The sequence below is a fragment of the Apodemus sylvaticus genome, chromosome 1 (assembly GCF_947179515.1).
Source record: "Apodemus sylvaticus chromosome 1, mApoSyl1.1, whole genome shotgun sequence".
NCBI lineage: Eukaryota > Metazoa > Chordata > Mammalia > Rodentia > Muridae > Apodemus > Apodemus sylvaticus.
This window is the reverse complement of record NC_067472.1, coordinates 164874761-164892343: the sequence shown is the minus strand read 5'-3', so window position 1 is coordinate 164892343 and position 17583 is coordinate 164874761. Positions and strand designations below refer to the sequence as shown.

Sequence of the window (17583 nt, the reverse complement as noted above, 5' to 3'; positions counted from 1 at the left end):
GTGACTTTGGCTGAGGCTGTGCTGCAGAGAGCTTAGAGAACTGGGATCCTAACTACTGCTCACATCTGGGAAAGCTGATGGATGGATGGATGACCTTGGAGCTGGCCTTGGGCTGCTGGGGCCTCCTTCTAGGCTGCTGAATGATTCTTAGAGGAGGAAGATGTCCAGCTTGCATGTTAATGGTGCCCCAGGCTGTTGGCCAGCTGGGGTGCCTAATTAGCTACCGCCTTGCTTCTCTTCAGTCGTAAAGCTGACTTTTGAGTGGTAGGTGATTTTGTTTTCTTCGTATTTATTGATTTTATGTGTAGGAGTGTTTTGCCTGCATGTGTATGTACCATATATTTGCCTAGAGAGCATTGGATCCCCAGGAACAGGACTTGAAGGGTGGGTGTGAGGCACCATGTGGGTTCTGGGAACTGAACTAGGATCCTCTGCAATGAGTAACTGGTGCTCTTAATTGCGGAGCCATCTTTCCAACACTGAGGGCTAACTACTATCCTTCCTTCCTTCCTTCCTTCCTTCCTTCCTTCCTTCCTTCCTTCCTTCCTTCCTTCCTTCCTTCCTTCCTTCCTTCCTCCTTTCCAGACCGGGTCTTTTTATGTAGCTCTGGCTGTCCTAGCTCCACCTGCCTCTACCTTCTAAGTGCTGGACTTACAGGCATGCACTACCATGCCTGCTGAAGGATAGGGTAGTTTCTTGACCTAGCTCCTTGTCTAGCTTTTTCCTCCCGAAGGCAGAACTTTAAAGGCGAGGCTTTGACCGCAGACAGGGAGACAGACACCCCTACCTCTCTGCCTGCTGCCCTGGGGCGGCATGCTTCTTGCATATTCAGCTTTCTAGAGATTCAGATAGTCCTAAGATGTACTGGAAACTGAACGGAGGTCGGGGTTGAGGAGAGTTTATGAGAATGCCAAGACCCCATGTACCCCCACCTCCGTAGACTTAAGGTGGCCAACTAGTTGGCCTCTCTGGGAATCCCCCTCACACACAAACAACCCATTTTCTTTAGCTCGCTGAGATGTTTTCAAATGACCTGTGATACTAAGGTGTCCTTGGTATGGAGAGCAGGTGGATGTTCTGATTTCTTACATACCCTTCCCCCTGCCAAAGCAGATTGAGTTTTTTTTTCTTCCTTTGATGTGGTTCACAGTAACTCTGGAACCAGAGTTGCTAGTACATGACGCACGAGTACCCTAATCAGCCGACTTGGCTTCTGAGAGCTCCCCTTCCCCATCTATGAAATTGAGGCCATAGTACTCAATAGTGCAATCGGCTGACATCCACAGGATACCAAGACAGTGCCTGGAACCTGTTATTAAAACTCTTCTCCCTAGTCAGCGGGTGTTCACTGTTTGCATTCCTTGCGATGGCTGGATCTGTGGATGTTTAGGGGAAACTCCTTCCGGGAAATTGAAAATGAGGATGAGTTTGCTGAGAACCTTGGCCCAAGCCGGCCAGTGACTGGCAATAGCTCAAGCTGAGCATGGAGGAGCCTGGGAGGAGGGAAGGCTTTGTGTAGCTGAGGTCAGCAGACACTCTGGTGCCTGTTACAACAATGAGGGTCTGAGGCATCCAGACCAAAGCCTGGGGTTGCCAACCATACTGAGCCCCTGAAACCAGAGGGAGAATTTCATGCTTCCTCGGAGGGACCACCTACTTGTCCAGGAGTGGGTTACCGAAATGGGACAAAGGTGCTGAGGGATGAAACCCAAGCCTGGAGCATTCCCATCTCTGCTAAATCCCCTCTAAGCCCTCTTGGTGGGATTTTTGTTTCCCTCTCTTCATCTCAAGTGATTTGGGCTTGCACCTGGCCCCATCAATAGACGTGCTTCTCCCCTGAGACCTTGCCCACAGACGACAGCGAGGAACAGTATGCCTCACCCCAACCCCCAGACTTTACTGCCTGTTTTACAATGCGGATGACACCTCCCTCCCATACCGCGCAGGTTCCTTGCAGCCTGGGCTGCAGCTGCCCCAGTTGGTGCTCTCTGATGCGCCTGGAGAACCGCGGGCACCCATCAAACCCTTTAATTCTCACAAAAGTTCTGTGAGAACCGAACCTGTGTCATTAACACAATACCACACGGGAGACCTGAGTCTCCCCAAAATGAGGGTGCTCTAACAAGGTAATTGGCGCCCGGATTCCAGCAAAGACCTATTTGGTTGTTTCTCTGCAGAGCTGGCACAGCCTCTGTGTGCCTCTTGAGTTTAGGGGCACCCTTACCCATGTCTAGGTCAACAAAACTTGCTGATGTTGGGATTTAAACTGTGCCTTTGCAAAGTTCAAATTAAACTTTTGGATAATTTTTTTTTCTTTTGTACCAGAACTACAAAAAACTGGACCCAGAGAGAGGTGACAAACTTGTGGGGTTTTGTTTTGTTGTTGTTGTTGTTGTTGTTGTTGTTGTTGTTGTTGTGTTGTTTCTTTGGTCTCTTATGTTGTCGTTCTTCCCCGAGTGCTGGGAGTCCCAGGTCATCATGCTGTTTCTCAGCTATATCTGCATCCCACTTATTGTTTTTTTTTAAAGATTTATTTATTTATTTTATTTATACAAGTACACTTATTTATATAAGTGTCTTCAGACACTCCAGAAGAGTGCATAAGATCTCATTACAGATGGCTGTGAGCCACCATGTGGTTGCTAGGAATTGAACTCGGGACCTCTGAAAGAGCACTCAGTGCTCTTAACCGCTGAGCCATCTCTCCAGCCCCCCCCCCCCCCTTTTTTTAATTCAAGTAGCTGTGTCTTCTGTGTTGTGGAACACTTCTAAGACCTTCTAGAACACTGAGTAGATGTGTCTTAAAAATCTGTGACTCGAGCTACTGTGAGATGGACAGAGATGGCCGGCTCAGTGGCTAACACTGGTTAAAACATTTTCAGTACAAGCCTCATCTGGGTCCTGATGCTGAGATTGAATCCCCAAACCCCTATCAAACCCCTATCAAACCCCTATCAAACCATGTAGCATGTAAGTCTGTGATCTCAAGGCTCCCAGGACTACAGTGAGATAGGAGGTAGAGGCAGAAAACCTCTGGAAGCTATTGGGCTAGCCTAGAGAACACATGGGCACTAGTGAACTAACCCCTTGTTTGGGGAGAGACCCTGCCCTAAACAAGGGGGAAGGTGAACACCACACCGACCTTATTCTGATTTGCATTAGCTCTGTGGCCTGCAGAGCTCTCGGATATGAACACACACATATGTGTGTGTTTATGTGTGTATGTATATGTGTATATATCATATACACATCACTCATAACACTTTACAGGTTTCTCCTTCCATGACCTACTCCAATCCTCAGTTTTCTCATCTCTGAGGTTTTTGTTTTTTTTTTTTTTGGATTTGGTTTTTGTCGAGACAGGGTTTCTCTGTGTAGTCCTGGCTGTCCTGGAACTCACTCTGTAGACCAGACTGGCCTCGAACTCAGAAATCCACCTTCCTCTGTCTCCCAGAGTACTGGGATTACAGGCATGCGCCACCACCGCCCCGCGATCTCTGAGGTTTTTTTAAAGATTTATTTATTTATTGTATGTATATGAATACACTGTAGCTATCTTCAGACACCCCAGAAGAGGGGATCAAGTCTCATTATGGATGGTTGTGAGCCACCTTGTGGTTGCTAGGATTTGAACTCAGAACCTTCAGAAGAGCACTTAACCACTGAGGCATCTCTCCAGCCCCTCTGAATAATATTAACTATTTATATCTATCTCATGATAACTGGGAAGACAATATGTTAAATACTAGCTGGGCACAGTTCTTAGGAAGTTGTTAATGTTACCTATTTTTTTGATCATAGAAGTATGGGGATTAAAGGATATAGTATATTGGGAATATTTTTTTGTTTGTTTGTTTGTTTTTTTGTTTTTTGTTTTTTGGATTTGGTTTTTTCGAGACAGGGTTTCTCTGTGTAGCCCTGGCTGTCCTGGAACTCACTCTGTAGACCAGGCTGGCCTTGAACTCAGAAATCCGCCTGCCTCTGCCTCCCAGAGTGCTGGGATTACAGGCGTGCGCCACCAACGTGGCGTATATTGGGAATATTAACAGACTTTCTACAGCAGGGTTTTTTTTTTATCATTTCCCTGGTCCTTTATGAAAGGCCTTCCGGGAATCCTAGAAAGGTTTTTGAAGGCTTCCCTAATGGGACCTTGGAGCAGTTGGGGGTTGGAGATGCTCTGAGCCAGCCCGCTGGTGGGAAAATAGTTAACATACCTGTGTGGTGGGAATACAGGTAGCCAACCTTTCCCTTTCTTTTCCTGGGGTTTTCTGGTAAGCTGGGCTTGCTCACTCATCCACACCAGAGGACCTCATCTCACTCAGGCCCTGGGGGTTCAGGGAACAATTGCCTTGAACAATAGCCAGAAAACAAGTTCCACCAGTCTGGACTTTTTTTTTTTTTTTTTTTTTGAGACTGAATGCCGCTGGCTGGCTGAGGTGGGGGTTGGGGGCCTGCGGCAGAGTGGGTTCCTTTGGAACTTGGCTGAGCTGGAAGAGCTAGCAGGTAAGGTCTGGTACCGCTGGTGTTGACTCCCCAGAAGTTTAGTCAACTGCTGAGGTTTGGTAAGAGGGCAGGGGGGGCCTAGGGGTCGGAGGACACTTAAGTCTGGAGAGGATCTTGCCTCTCCTGCCTCTAGAGCTCTGCTGTGCGATTTATTTTTACAATGTCATTTAGCTGGTCTTTCTCTTAAGTAAATAGCATTATCTCTGAAGGAGTCTCTCTGAAAAGTATAATGATCCTCCCTCCCTTCCTCCCTCCCTTCTTCCCGCCCTTCCTCCCTCCCTCCCTGTAGATCCTTCAATAATTCCAGAGTCAGGACATGTAAATCTGGGTGAAAAGGTCTGAGCGCTGGTCTCTCCAACCTTGACAGCCTATTTTGAGCAAGAGATGAAGTTGTAAATATGTTACCACATGGATTCAAGATCATGGCTGCTTGTGTTGTCGCTTTCAGCTCCCCTCCCCCCACCCCACTCCTGCAGCTCAAACTCACCTTCTCCTGCCCTTGGGATAATCACCCCCCACAGCACTGGGGCAAAGCCGGAAGTATGCAAAGCTGAAGTAATTTGCAACCGTGCTGGCTGCCCAGAGGTCTCTGCCTCATGTCTCTGCTGGCCAGGGAGATTTGAAACTCTTGTGGACTTTGTCCTTGGTGAACTGGAAAGGGATTGAATGGAATCTTCTGGGGGGAGTTCTAGGTCCTAAGCATTTGGAGAAACTGAGAGTGAAAAATGTCATTGACCCAATGACATTTCTATCATTAGAAGGTCTATCCAAAAGATACTGTCCCCGGTGAGCATTCATGCCAGGCAGGAACGTATTCTCTTTCTGTGCGGATAGAATGCCACCTGATGTAGATGGTTAACACGAAGTGACTGTAAAGGTTCTAGAGTGGGTTCGCAGCCTTTGAATGCATGACCTAGTGGGGCTGTGGGCATGAGGCTTACTGGGGGTTATGTCAGAATTGAGAGCATATCTCTGTAAATAAAAGACACCTGTCATTGGGCTGGAGAGATGGTTGAGTGGTTAGGAGCACTGGCTGCTCTTCCAGAGGACTTGAGTTCAATTCCCAGCAACTGAAAGAAGAGAAACTACAGCCTAACTCCAGCCTTCTAAGGAACCCCAAACACTTCATATTCCAGAGCCCACTCTTTGTGCTCTTTGTTAGAAACGAGGTAAAAGGTCACATTCCAGAGCCCGCCCTTTGTTTAGAGCTAGCAAAGGGGCCTTGAATAGGTGATCCTGGCCCCACAAGGTTACTGGAAATGAGCTAAGCTTATCTTGCTTCTGTAAACTGCTTATGCCATTACCTATCCATGAGTTCACGCAGCTATAGACTCCAAGAAAATAGGAAACTAATTGGTCCACTGAGCGTGGGCTCCGATAATTTAAACCGATTGGCCCAAAAACTATGGAGTGGTACAAATCGATTGGCTCGCATTTCGTGGGCTCTAGATGCTAAGGAATGATTGGTTGGTGATTCTCGGGCTCTCGATGCTAAGGAATAATTGGTTGGTGATTCACGGACTTCATTATGAACTTATAAAAGCTGTCCCAATTCTGCACTCGGGGTCCACAATCCTCTAGCCCTGCACAGTGTATGGCTGTGGAACCCAGAATTCTGGAATAAAAGAAATCCTCATATTATTGCATCGAGACCGTTTCTCACGAGTGATTTGTGTGTTGCCTTCCGAGGCGTGAAATGCAGGGGCACCCTCGGTTTGTGGGGGGTCTTACACAACCACATGGTGGCCTACAACCATATATGTATCAGGAGACATGATGCATGATGAGTACCAGATATACAAGTGGTACACAGACATAACTGCAGGCAAAACACACACACATACACACACACACACACACATTTTGACAAGCATGTTCTTTTATTGAAAAAAAGAAGTAAAAACATTTTATGATAAAATTGAAGATTTACATGGAGAATATTTCTGATAAAATAGAAAAGATATAGAAAAACATGTTAAAATTGATAATTTTCATGGAAAATTAAAGAGTAAAGTGATAGACATAAAAAATTGCTAAATTAATTGAAAAATGAAATAGAAATTATGATAGGATTGAAGATTTACAGGAAAAATATTTCTGATAAAATTGTAGAAAAATGTAGAAAACATGTTAAACTTGAAGATTATCATGGAAAATCTTACATAGATATAATAATGGTAAGCATAAAAGTATTCCTAAGTTGATTGAGAGTGGAATTATAAACATTTTCTGATAAAGTTGAAGATTTACATGGAAAATATTCTGATAAAATTGAAGAAATACGCCGGGCGGTGGTGGCGCACACCTGTAATCCCAGCACTCTGGGAGGCAGAGGCAGGTGGATTTCTGAGTTCGAGGCCAGCCTGGTCTACAGAGTGAATTCCAGAACAGCCAGGGCTACAAAGAGAAACCCTGTCTCGAAAAAACCAAATCAAAAAAAAAAAAAAAAAAAAAATTGAAGAAATATATAGAAAAACATGTTAAAATTGAAGATTATCATGGAAATTTTCCAAATAAAATGGTAGGCATAAAAATAATTCTAAGTTGATTGAAAGTGGAATTATAAACATTTTCAGGTAAAATTGAAGATTTAACATGGAAAACATGTTAATATTGAAGATTATATATGAAAAATAATGCATATAAAATGGTAGACATAAAAAATTACTAAATTAATTGAAAGAGGAATTATAAACATTTTCTGATAAAATTGAAGATTTATATGAAAAATATTTCTGTTAGTCTATGTCTTTTTATTGGGGAATTGAGTTAATTGAAGTTAAGAGATATTAAGGAATAGAGATTGTTGCTTCCTGTTATTTTTGCTGTTATTTTTTATGTTTGTGTGGCTATCTTCTTTTGGGTTTGTTGGAATAAATTACCTCCTTGCTTTTTCTAGGGTATAGTTTCCTTCCTTGTTTTCCATCTATTATCCTTTGTAGGGCTGGATTTGTGGACAGATATTGTGTAAATTTGGTTTTATCATGGAATATCTTGGTTTCTCCATCTATGATGATTGAGAGTTTTGCTGGGTATAGTAGCCTGGGCTGGCATTTGTGTTCTCTTAGGGTCTGTATGAGATCTGCCCAGGATCTTCTAGCTTTCATCGTCACTGGTGAGAAGTCTGGTGTAATTCTGATAGGTCTGCCTTTATAAGTTACTTGCCCTTTTCCCTTACTGTTTTTAATATTCTTTCTTTGTTTAGTGCATTTGCTGTTTTGATTATTATGTGCTTGGAGGACTTTCTGGTCTGGTCCATTCTGTTTGGAGTTCTGAAGGCTTCTTGTATGTTCATGGGCATCTCTTTCTTTAGGTTAGGGAAGTTTTCTTCTATAATTTTGTTGAAGATATTTACTGGCCCTTTAAGTTGTAAATCTTTGCTCTCTTGTATACCTATAATCCTTAGATTTGGTCTTCTCATTGTGTCCTGGAGTTCCTGGATTTTTTGGGTTACCAGCTTTATGCATTTTGCATTTTCTTTGACTGTTGAGTCAATGTTTTCTATGGTATCTTCAGCACCTGAGGTTCTTTCTTCTATCTCTTTTATTCTGTTGCTGATACTTGCATCTGTGACTCCTGAATTCTTTCCAAGTTTTTCTATCTCCAGAGATGTCTTACTTTGTTATTTCTTTATTATTTCTATTTCCACTTTTAGATCCTGGATAGTTTTGTTCAGTTCCTTCACTTGATTAAAAATATGGAATGCTTCACAAATTTATTTGCCTGTCATCTTTGCACAGGGACCATGCTAATCTTCTCTGTATCATTTCAATTTTAGTATATGTGTTGCTGAAGCGAGCACATATATAAAATTTTTAATTAAAAAAAAAAACAGAGCACTAAGGGCTATCTGATATGGCATAAGTGAAAAAACATTATACCTGTTTCTCTGAAGTCTTACATACATCAGTGGGTAAAGCACTTTCCCATCAAGTGTGAGAGCTAGGGTTTGGCACCTGTGTAAATCCCAAAGGGCAGGGCAGAGACATGGAGTTCCGGAGCAAGTTGGCTAGACTAGAGGACCATCTAGCTAGCTCTGAGCCCCAATGAGAGACACTATCTCAGTATGTCAGGTTCAGGTTCAGAGTGATCGAAGACTCTTGACATGACATAGTCCTCTTGTCTCCACAACACAGGCACAAACAAGCATGCACACACGAGCACACTAAATACACACATATTCATGTAAAAAAAAAAAAAAACAACAACCACACAAAAACCCACCAAACAAAAAGCACCTCAGGTTCATCTGAGTGGTGAAGCGAGCAAAGAGGAGGCTGGGCAGTAGAACAGTGGCTGACGGGTAGTATGGTTGAGTGGGCAAAGAGACCCCAGTGTGGACATCAGTGTGCTGACACGTCTTGTTTTAGCTTTCCTCTGAATGAGCCTCCTGAAATGTCGGTCTGAAAGGAACCTTGTGGGCCTTCATCTAGTTCTTGCTTATACAGAAGAGGAGCCCAGAGCCTGGAGAAGACAGGCCTCATCTGGACTCTCCTAGGACATGGGTCTGAGGAAGAAGAGGCTTGGGATGTACCCTGCTGGCATGAGAGAGCAGTGAGCAAAGGGCCATTGGCCTGGGCTCGGAACAGGGCCGGTGTGTGCTATGCCGCAACTTGGCTGTAGCTGTAGGAGACAGAGCCGGCTGGAACCAGCGACACCTCCACCCAATGCCCTCTGCCATCTCTAATCTGCATTAAGTTTATATTCCAAGTTGTTCTCACTGGTCACAAATATTGGGTAGGCAGTCAGGGATCACTCCTGAGTCATGTGTGACCACATTCCTCACACAGTGCCCAGCAGCCGGAGGCTCTGGCTAACTACATGGATGAATAAGTGCGAGATACTGGCTTAGCATTCAAACATGTTCCATCTAAAGTTCTTGAAGAAAAGTGTTTGGCAGTCAGGGAGTGGTTAGCACATGCCTGTGATCCCAGCACTTGGCAGGCAGAAGGAGCACCAGGAGTTCAGGATCCACTTCAGCTTTCCTAGGCCAACCTGAGCTACATGAGACCCTGAATTTTTAAAATGTGTATATCATGTATATATCATGCATTACATGTATATTACAGATAATATGTAATATATATTTACGTGCATATATATATATGTGTGTGTGTGTGTGTGTATGTCTGTGTATATATATTTGTCTATTTTATGAGTCCCATCCACTCATTTGGCTGAAAGTAGGTGACTGTCCTTAAAGATGATCACTTACCGCTCCAAGGGCTGGGTTTTTCATTGAGAAGAAAGCACATGATTGTCCAAGGCTGGGAAGTGGAGCTTCTGTGTCGACTGTTTCCATGAATCTAAGCACGCCTCCTTGCCATTACTCAGCCAGAGAATTGATCAGACATATCTGTGATGTGCACTGAAATTTAAAAAGAACGACAGGGCTGCCTAAATGGCTCAGCAGGTAAAGATTGTTGCTGACTACCTGAGATCAGTTCTCAGGACCTCCATGATAAAAAGAGATCTGACTCTTGCAAGTAATCCTCTGACACCCCCCACAGCACACACAACACACACACACACACACACACACACATACTACTACTACTACTACTAAATGTAATTTTTGAAAATCTAAGGGGAGGGGCTTAAGAGACGGCTTTGCACTTAAAAGCACTTGCTTTATTTTTCCAGTTCCCTTGTCAGGCAACTCACAACTGCTTGTGACTATGTGACTTCCTTCATGGGATGAGGGAAGAGGAAGGGAGAAGAGAAAAGCTACATAAAGGAGAGGGGACAGGTCAGGTTGTGGAAATCCCACCTCTGCAGGCAGCTGGAGGACTTTGAAAATGCTGCTTTGAAAGCCTGGAAACGCAGAGCAAAGGGGAACACGAGCAAAGGTGCTGGGGAGCCAGGTGGATCTGTCTAGGTTTGTTTGTTTACATAAATGACCAAGGATTCCAGAACTGCCTCAAGTTTGGTAGGTATGGAGTAATCTGTGTTAGGATTATAGGTGTGTGTCACCAGGCCCTGCTTATTACAACACTGGGGACCAACCCTGGGGCTGTGTGCAAGCCAGCTGAGCCGCCTCCCCAGCCTCCATCTTCCTGGACAGAAACACTTTAGGGCAAGAAGAGGATCTGTGTGATGCAAGCAGCCTCTTAGAGTTAACGCATTGGAATAATCAAAAAACTGAAGCTTTGGTGTTTAAACTGGGGGTTTCCTTACAAGTCTGAAATCCAAAAGTATTTCTATGTAAATTCAGATTATTTCAGGGTTAGAGCAATGGTTTCGTGCTTTTGAGTGCTGGCTGTGGTCTGAGATTCTGGGTTTGTGTTCTCAGCACTAGCACAGTGGCTCACAGCCACCTAGAGCTCCAATCCCAGAGGGTTCAACCCCTTCTTCCTGCCTCTAGTGTTCCACACAGGTGGTATATATATATATATATATATATATATATATATATATATATATATATTTATATTTGCAGGCTAAACACTCATGCATATAAGATGAAAATAAATGCGAAAAAGCTTTTTGACAAAAATGTAATTTCTTCTTTCTGACTTGGCTGAACAAATTTCCCTAAACAGGTAAACAAATCTGCAAACTTGAATAATCAAAGCTCTTTAATCATTCTAAAGTGTGTTTATAAATTGAATATATCTTGTCCCTCCCATAAACGCTTCACATTTCCAGTGAGGCAGATAGCACCGTAAAGTCTTTTAAGCATTTAACTCTTGTTTTTTGTTTTTTGTTTTTTCGAGACAGGGTTTCTCTGTGTAGCCCTGGCTGTCCTGGAACTCACTCTGTAGACTAGGCTGGCCTTGAACTCAGAAATCCGCCTGCCTCTGCCTCCCAGAGTGCTTGGATTACAGGTGTGCACCACCACCGCCTGGCAGCATTTAACTCTTTTTTTTTTATATATATTTATTTATTTATTATATGTAAGTACACTGTAGCTGTCTTCAGCCGCCATTAGAAGGTATCAGATCTCTTTACGGATGGTTGTGAGCCACCATGTGGATGCTGGGATTTGAACTCATGACCTTTGGAAGAGCAGTCGGTGCTCTTACCAGCTGAGCCATCTCTCCAGCCCAGCATTTAACTTTTGATAGCAATAAATTAGATTGTTTATTTTAACTTCAATTTGTAAGTAATTATCATCAGCATTTTAATTCTTTTCTTTCTTTCTTTCTTTCTTTCTTTCTTTCTTTCTTTCTTTCTTTCTTTCTTTCTTCGTTTCTTTTTTTTTGGTTTTTCAAGACAGGGTTTCTCTCTATAGCTCTGGCTGTCCTGGAACTCATTCTATAGACCAGGCTGGCCTTGAACTCAGAAATCCACCTGCCTCTGCCTCCCAAGTGCTGAGATTAAAGGCGTGGGCCACCACTGCCTGGCTTAATTCTTTTCTTATTTTTTTCTTTATGTATGGGTATTTTGCCTGCATGTATGTAAGTACACGATCTGTGTGCAGTGCTCAGGGAGACCAGATATGCCCCAGATCTGTCCTCACAGGCTTTTGTGAGCTACCATATAGATGCTGAGACCTGAATCCCGATTGTCTGCAAGAACAGCCAGTATTCTTACCTGCTGAGCCATCTCTGTAGCCCCTCAATTCTTTTTGTAACCATACTCTAGTTTTTAAAATTTTTTTTCCCCTTTTCAAGACAGGGTTTCTCTGTGTAGCCCTGGCTGTCCTGGAACTCACTCTGTAGACCAGGTTGGCCTCGAACTCAGAAATCTGCCTGCCTCTGCCTCCCAAGTGCTGGGATTAAACCACCTCTGGGCTAGTTTTTAAATCTTTCATCTTAACCTCATGTCACTTTGTTGCTACTTTGTTTCCAACCTAATTACCCGGTAAAAGAAGTCTCAACTTAATCAGTAACAATACAAGCAAGAAGCCTAGAGTGGGCGACCTCCCACTACAGTATTCTAGTCCCATCTATATTATCCCATATAACTTGCAGTCTCTCCAGGCCACCAGCTTCTCTCTCTGCAGCCTCTCTGCTGATCTCTCATAGCTCCTCCATTTCTTGTAGATCCCCCGTGGCTCCTCCCCTAAACTCTCAACTCCTCTCTTTTCCTCCTGCCCAATCATTGGCTCAAGCCTTATTTGAAAAGTTAAGGCGGGGAAAAGGTTCACAAAGCAACTCCTCATCTGCAGCCCCTCCGAGGAGTAGAATTAGTATCAAAATACAAGCCCAGGGCTATCCACAACATCACTTAAAACTAGAAGGTGGAGGTGGAGAGATTTTTTTTTCTCTCCAGAGGACCCTGGATTTGATTTCTAGCACCTACATGGTGGCTTTCAACTGTCTGTAATTCCAGTTCCAAGGAATCCAGTGTCCTCTTCTGCCCTTTGTGGATACCAGGCACATACATGGTGTAAAGACATGCATGCAGGAAAACACTCCTATCCATCAGGTAAATAAGTATATTGGTTTTTTTGAGACAGGGTTTCTCTATGTACTCCTAACTCTCCTGGAACTCACTACATAGACCAAGCTAGCCTTGAACTTAAGAGTTCAAGACCTGTCTCTCCCTCCCAAGTGCTGGGAGTAAAGGTGTGCATCACCAGCCCATCATACATAAATTTCTTAAAGCTGTGGTTTCACAAGGCTGTTTTGTAATGCGCTCAAGTGTGCCATGTGTTCTCTCGAAGGTGTAAATGGAGAGGTTAGACCAGTGCTCCCAGGAATTTCTAAGCTTTATGAATTCACGCCGTGACTTAGCTGTAAAAAGCATGCTCTCCCGACTCTCAACATCTCTAGGAGGCTCGTTCGTCAGATTTAAGGCTAGAACCCAACTGTGGTCAGATCCCACTTGAGAATGACCATTCCATGTCCAAGTGGAAGTAGATCTTCCTGTATCAATGACCCCCCCCCCAGGGTTTCCTGCTTAAATCCCATCTCCCCATTCTGCAGTAAATATGTAATCTGGGTTTTCATTTTGCTTTGTTTTCCAAGATAGGGTTTCTCTGTGTAGTTCTGGCTGTCCTGGAACTCATTATGTAGCCTCAGACTCCGAAATCTGCCTGCCTTTGCCTTCGGAGTACAGGGAATAAAAGCTGGTGCCACCACCACCCAGCTACAACTTCTGGATTTCCCTCACATCCCAGCCTTAATCGCTTCTTATAATTCAATATTGACTGCTTGATTGGAGGTCATCACCTCTGGCTACCTGTCCAGGTTGTACCAGTTTGCTGACAGCTTGACTGCCTCCACTTAGTTGGTGTCCTTCCTGTTTAGTTGGCATCTTGCTCTCCACATTCTTCATGTCTGACTCCCAGCTACATGTCTGGAGTCACTTTCAAGTTGTACTTCCCTGATAGCTGGCTATCCAAATAGCAAGCCTAAGCAAAATAGCTTTGGGCAAGAGCAGGGAGCCTGGTCCTCGTGCTTCTGTGGGTATTTCTGGCCCCGGGTCTGGCTGGAAGCAGGTGAGCCAGCCATGCTCTAGAACTGTGCTTCCCTCCCATGGCAGCCGCCATGGAGATCTGCTCTCACTGCTCTGTTCTCTCTGTGTGCACACTAGCTTCACGGCTCTCCTGCACTCTGTGCAAGGTGACTTTTGAAAGGTAGGTGGGCATACTGAGCAACTAACCTGAAAGCAGGCTTTCCTAGAGGCCCCTTTCCCTTCCCTGGCCAGCAGAACTCGGGATGCAGAGACAGATGCCTTGCAAGCTAGTGCAATGAACTATAGCATCTTTCGAATTGTTTGCATGCGTGCAACGGTGCACACCAGTGAGTGTGCCAGTGTGCATGTAGTAGAGACTCATTTTTTTTTTAATCTCAGTCACCTGACACCTTGAAGGCTTCCTACCTTCCTTCTGCAAAGCTTTCAGCAATAGTCACCGTGGAATAGCACCACATGGGGCAGTAATCTGGCTAAGTCATTGCCTGAGTAGAAGTCCTGTCCTTCCTGCCTTGTATGACAATGAACCAGGTTCTTGGCCTCCTGGGGAAATGGATTGTGTTGTATTTGGTACACTCAGAGAACGGTGGGGGGAAAACTGTTGTTACAGTGCCGAGCATGACACTGGAGTCAGGGTGACTGCATTCTGACCCACTCATGTCTCTCTAGCTGACCTTGTACACAGAATCCTACCTTGCTGAACCTTAGTTTCTCCAGCTGTACAGCAGAGAAGCAGTACTACTTACTATTGTCACGGGCTGAACTAGAACAGTGTCTCAGTGACATCAGTGGCTTACCTTATAGAATTCACCCATGATTTTTCAATTCATTGAGTACCTATTAACTATTTGCTGTATACCTTCCATCCCACAAACAAATAAGAAAAAAAATATCATATTGGGGTGATAGAACATGATGGCTTTGATAGGTTAACAGATGGCATCTCTGAAGAGATGACTTGTTCACTGAGACCTAAAAGATAAGATTGCAGGGACAACCAATGAAATTCTCCCTGCTGGAGAAAGATAGTCCTGGCTTAGAAGGGACAGAAGCCCACATGGTCAGAGTGCACGGTGGAGACAGGGCTGCAAGACAGGATGGAGAGGGACAGCGGGTACACCTGGGGGAGGAGAGGAGCGCCTGCTGGAGACATTAAGGAAAGGAGTGGCCAGGCCCAGTGACACTACAGGTCACTCAGGCTGCCATGGGAGGGTGAGCTGGGAGGAAATCACACAGTAAGAATGAGCTGGCCCATGGGTAGTGACCCAGGCAGAGCCCAAGGCACCATAAACTGTGGGGTGGCAGGTTGTACTGAGCTGCATATGGACGGGGCATTTTGCAAAGAACAGTGGTAAGACCAGATGCTGGGTTAAATGTGGTGGTGTTGGGAGGTGGCAGACAGTGACAGGGACCAGAGGATGAAGGATCCTTGCCAGGAGACTGGTTGGAAGCTGGAAGGGGTTGAGGTCTGCCATCTGAAGCTTGGGAAGGGAGGAGCTATGCTTTCAATATACTGTGTGGTATTACAGAGACAGACCTAGTGCTAGGATGGGCTGTTCTCTGCGGACACTTTCCACTCTGCCTCTCAGGCGTTTGTTCTGGAGAGGCGTCCAGGGAACTCACACAGCAGTTCTCCTGCTCCGCTCCCCCTCCTCCCATAAGCGACTGCACTGAATTGAGCCTGTCATTCAGATCCTGTTCTGCCAATCTTGCCTTGCCATTGCCCCTGGGGAAAAGTGATTTCCCTTTAGCAGGAAAGAGGGAAGGGATCAGACCAAGGAAGGAGGTCTGTAGCCTCTGCTCATGAATCCACCCTTCCGGAGAAGTGGGACCAGACCCTTCACTCGGGTGGCCCTCGTAGATGAGTCCCATCCAAGCGGGAGCCCTCTGGAAGACATTAGGTCACAAGTTGGGCCTTTCCCTAGACCAGTTTATCTGCCTGAGCCGCCAGGCTGCACTAGAACGTTGAGAGGCTCCGTCGCTCAGGATGTTTTTGTCTTGGCAGCTGGGATGACAGCAGCTCCGTCAGCAGTGGCATCAGCGACACCATAGACAACCTCAGCACGGATGACATCAACACCAGCTCGTCCATCAGCTCCTATGCCAACACACCTGCCTCCTCCCGGAGAAACCTGGATGTGCAGGTAAGGGGCAAGAGAGGCCTTCGCAGGCTCCTCCAGCCTCCCTGCTCCAGAGCCTTGCTCATCAGAAGTCCCAGGCTGATGAGGGAGGCCCAGCCCCTAACAACCAGTCTCTGTCCCCTCACTGCGGGAGAGAAGGCTACGGAGTGGGCGGTACAGATGGGCAAGGGAATTTGTGCTCTCACTGTTTTGGTGTGGGAATACCATGTTCTCTCCCTGGACCTCAGTTTGCTTTTTAAATAAACAAGCAGAGGTCAGAAAGAGAACTCAGTTTATAAAACGAAAGCCCGAGGACCTGCTTAATACCCAGAAACCAGATTAAAATCTGAGCGCGGCTGTAGCCATCTATCCTGCCAGTGATACAGAGGCAGACACAGGCGGATCCCTAGGGCTCCCCGCTCAGCCAGCGTAGCCTGCATAGCAGGCTCCAGGGATAGAGACCCTGACTCCAACAAAATGGCAGGCAGCACTTGAGGATTGGGTACACCAGGGTGTCCTCTGGCCTACACATGTGTGCTCACGAGTGTTTGCTCACACCCATGCTCTTAGCATGTGTATGCGAGTCTATACACACACACACCTTTTTAAAACTGAAGATCGTAAGCAAAGGGTGGTTGGTTCCAACAAAGTGTATCTCCTCTCTGCCCCGTGAGCCATTGCTGTCTCTGAGCACCGGTCTGTCTCTAGGGAGTGGAACAAAGGTTAAGGTTGAGAACTGCCAGCTGTGCCAGCTGTGGCAGCTGTGCCAGCTGTGGCTCACATCCCTTGCTATTATGTTATACTAATTAATCTTATTATAAATAGCTTTCTGCCTTTTTTTAAAAAAAATTATTTTTTGGTTTTATTTTTTTTTCGAGACAGGGTTTCTCTGTGTAGACCTGGCTGTCCTGGAACTCACTCTGTAGACCAGGCTGGCCTTGAACTCAGAAATCTACCTGCCTCTGCCTCCCAAGTGCTAGGATTAAAGATATGCACTACCACTGCCTGGATCACTCTTTTCTTTTCTTAAAGGATTTATTTATTTTTATATATGTGAGTACACTGTTGTTGTCTTTGAACACACCAGAAGAGGTCATCAGATCCCATTACGGATGGTTGTGAGCCACCATGTGGTTGCTGGGAATTGAACTCAGGACCTCTGGAAGAGCAGTCTACGCTCTTAACCATTGAGCCATCTCTCCAGTCCCAGGCCCGCTCTTTTATCTTAATTCTACATTCTGAGTCCTGGGGTAACCAGTGTGATTCACACCTTGCTTCATGCAGCACAAGAGATCTAAACCTAGCGCTTTCCTCATGCTAGGAGACCTTTCTATCACTGAGACACATCCCTGGCCCCTTCTTATTTTTGTTTTTTTTTGGGGGGGGCAGTGGGGGAATTAGAGTTTTGGTTCTGTTTTGGTTTAGGTTTAGTTTTTGAGAAAATTTTAATGGGATCCAGGTTGGCCTAGAATCCTCTTGTCTCTACCTCAGAAGTATCAAGCACTCATGGTTACACCACCACATCTAGCTTTAATTTTTTTTTTTAAAATTGTATTCTGCACATGAAAACATATACCTAGCTCCTGGAGGTCAGATG

At 45.1% G+C, this 17583-nt stretch overlaps 1 protein-coding gene and 1 non-coding gene across 4 annotated transcripts in view; one reads left to right on the top strand and one right to left on the bottom strand.

Moving 5' to 3' along the window:
• The window catches only part of Nav2 (neuron navigator 2), a 364636-nt gene that overhangs the window by 277273 nt on the left and 69780 nt on the right, over positions 1 to 17583 (top strand). For all 3 annotated transcript variants that reach the window (XM_052162012.1, XM_052162003.1, XM_052162022.1), the window contains one exon: positions 15872 to 16010. In XM_052162012.1, the coding sequence (XP_052017972.1) occupies positions 15872 to 16010 (139 nt within the window). The remainder of the gene's footprint in view (positions 1 to 15871; positions 16011 to 17583) is intronic.
• On the bottom strand, positions 8195 to 8305 carry LOC127676612 (U6 spliceosomal RNA). Its single transcript, XR_007976067.1, has one exon. It is a non-coding gene; the product is annotated as a U6 spliceosomal RNA (small nuclear RNA).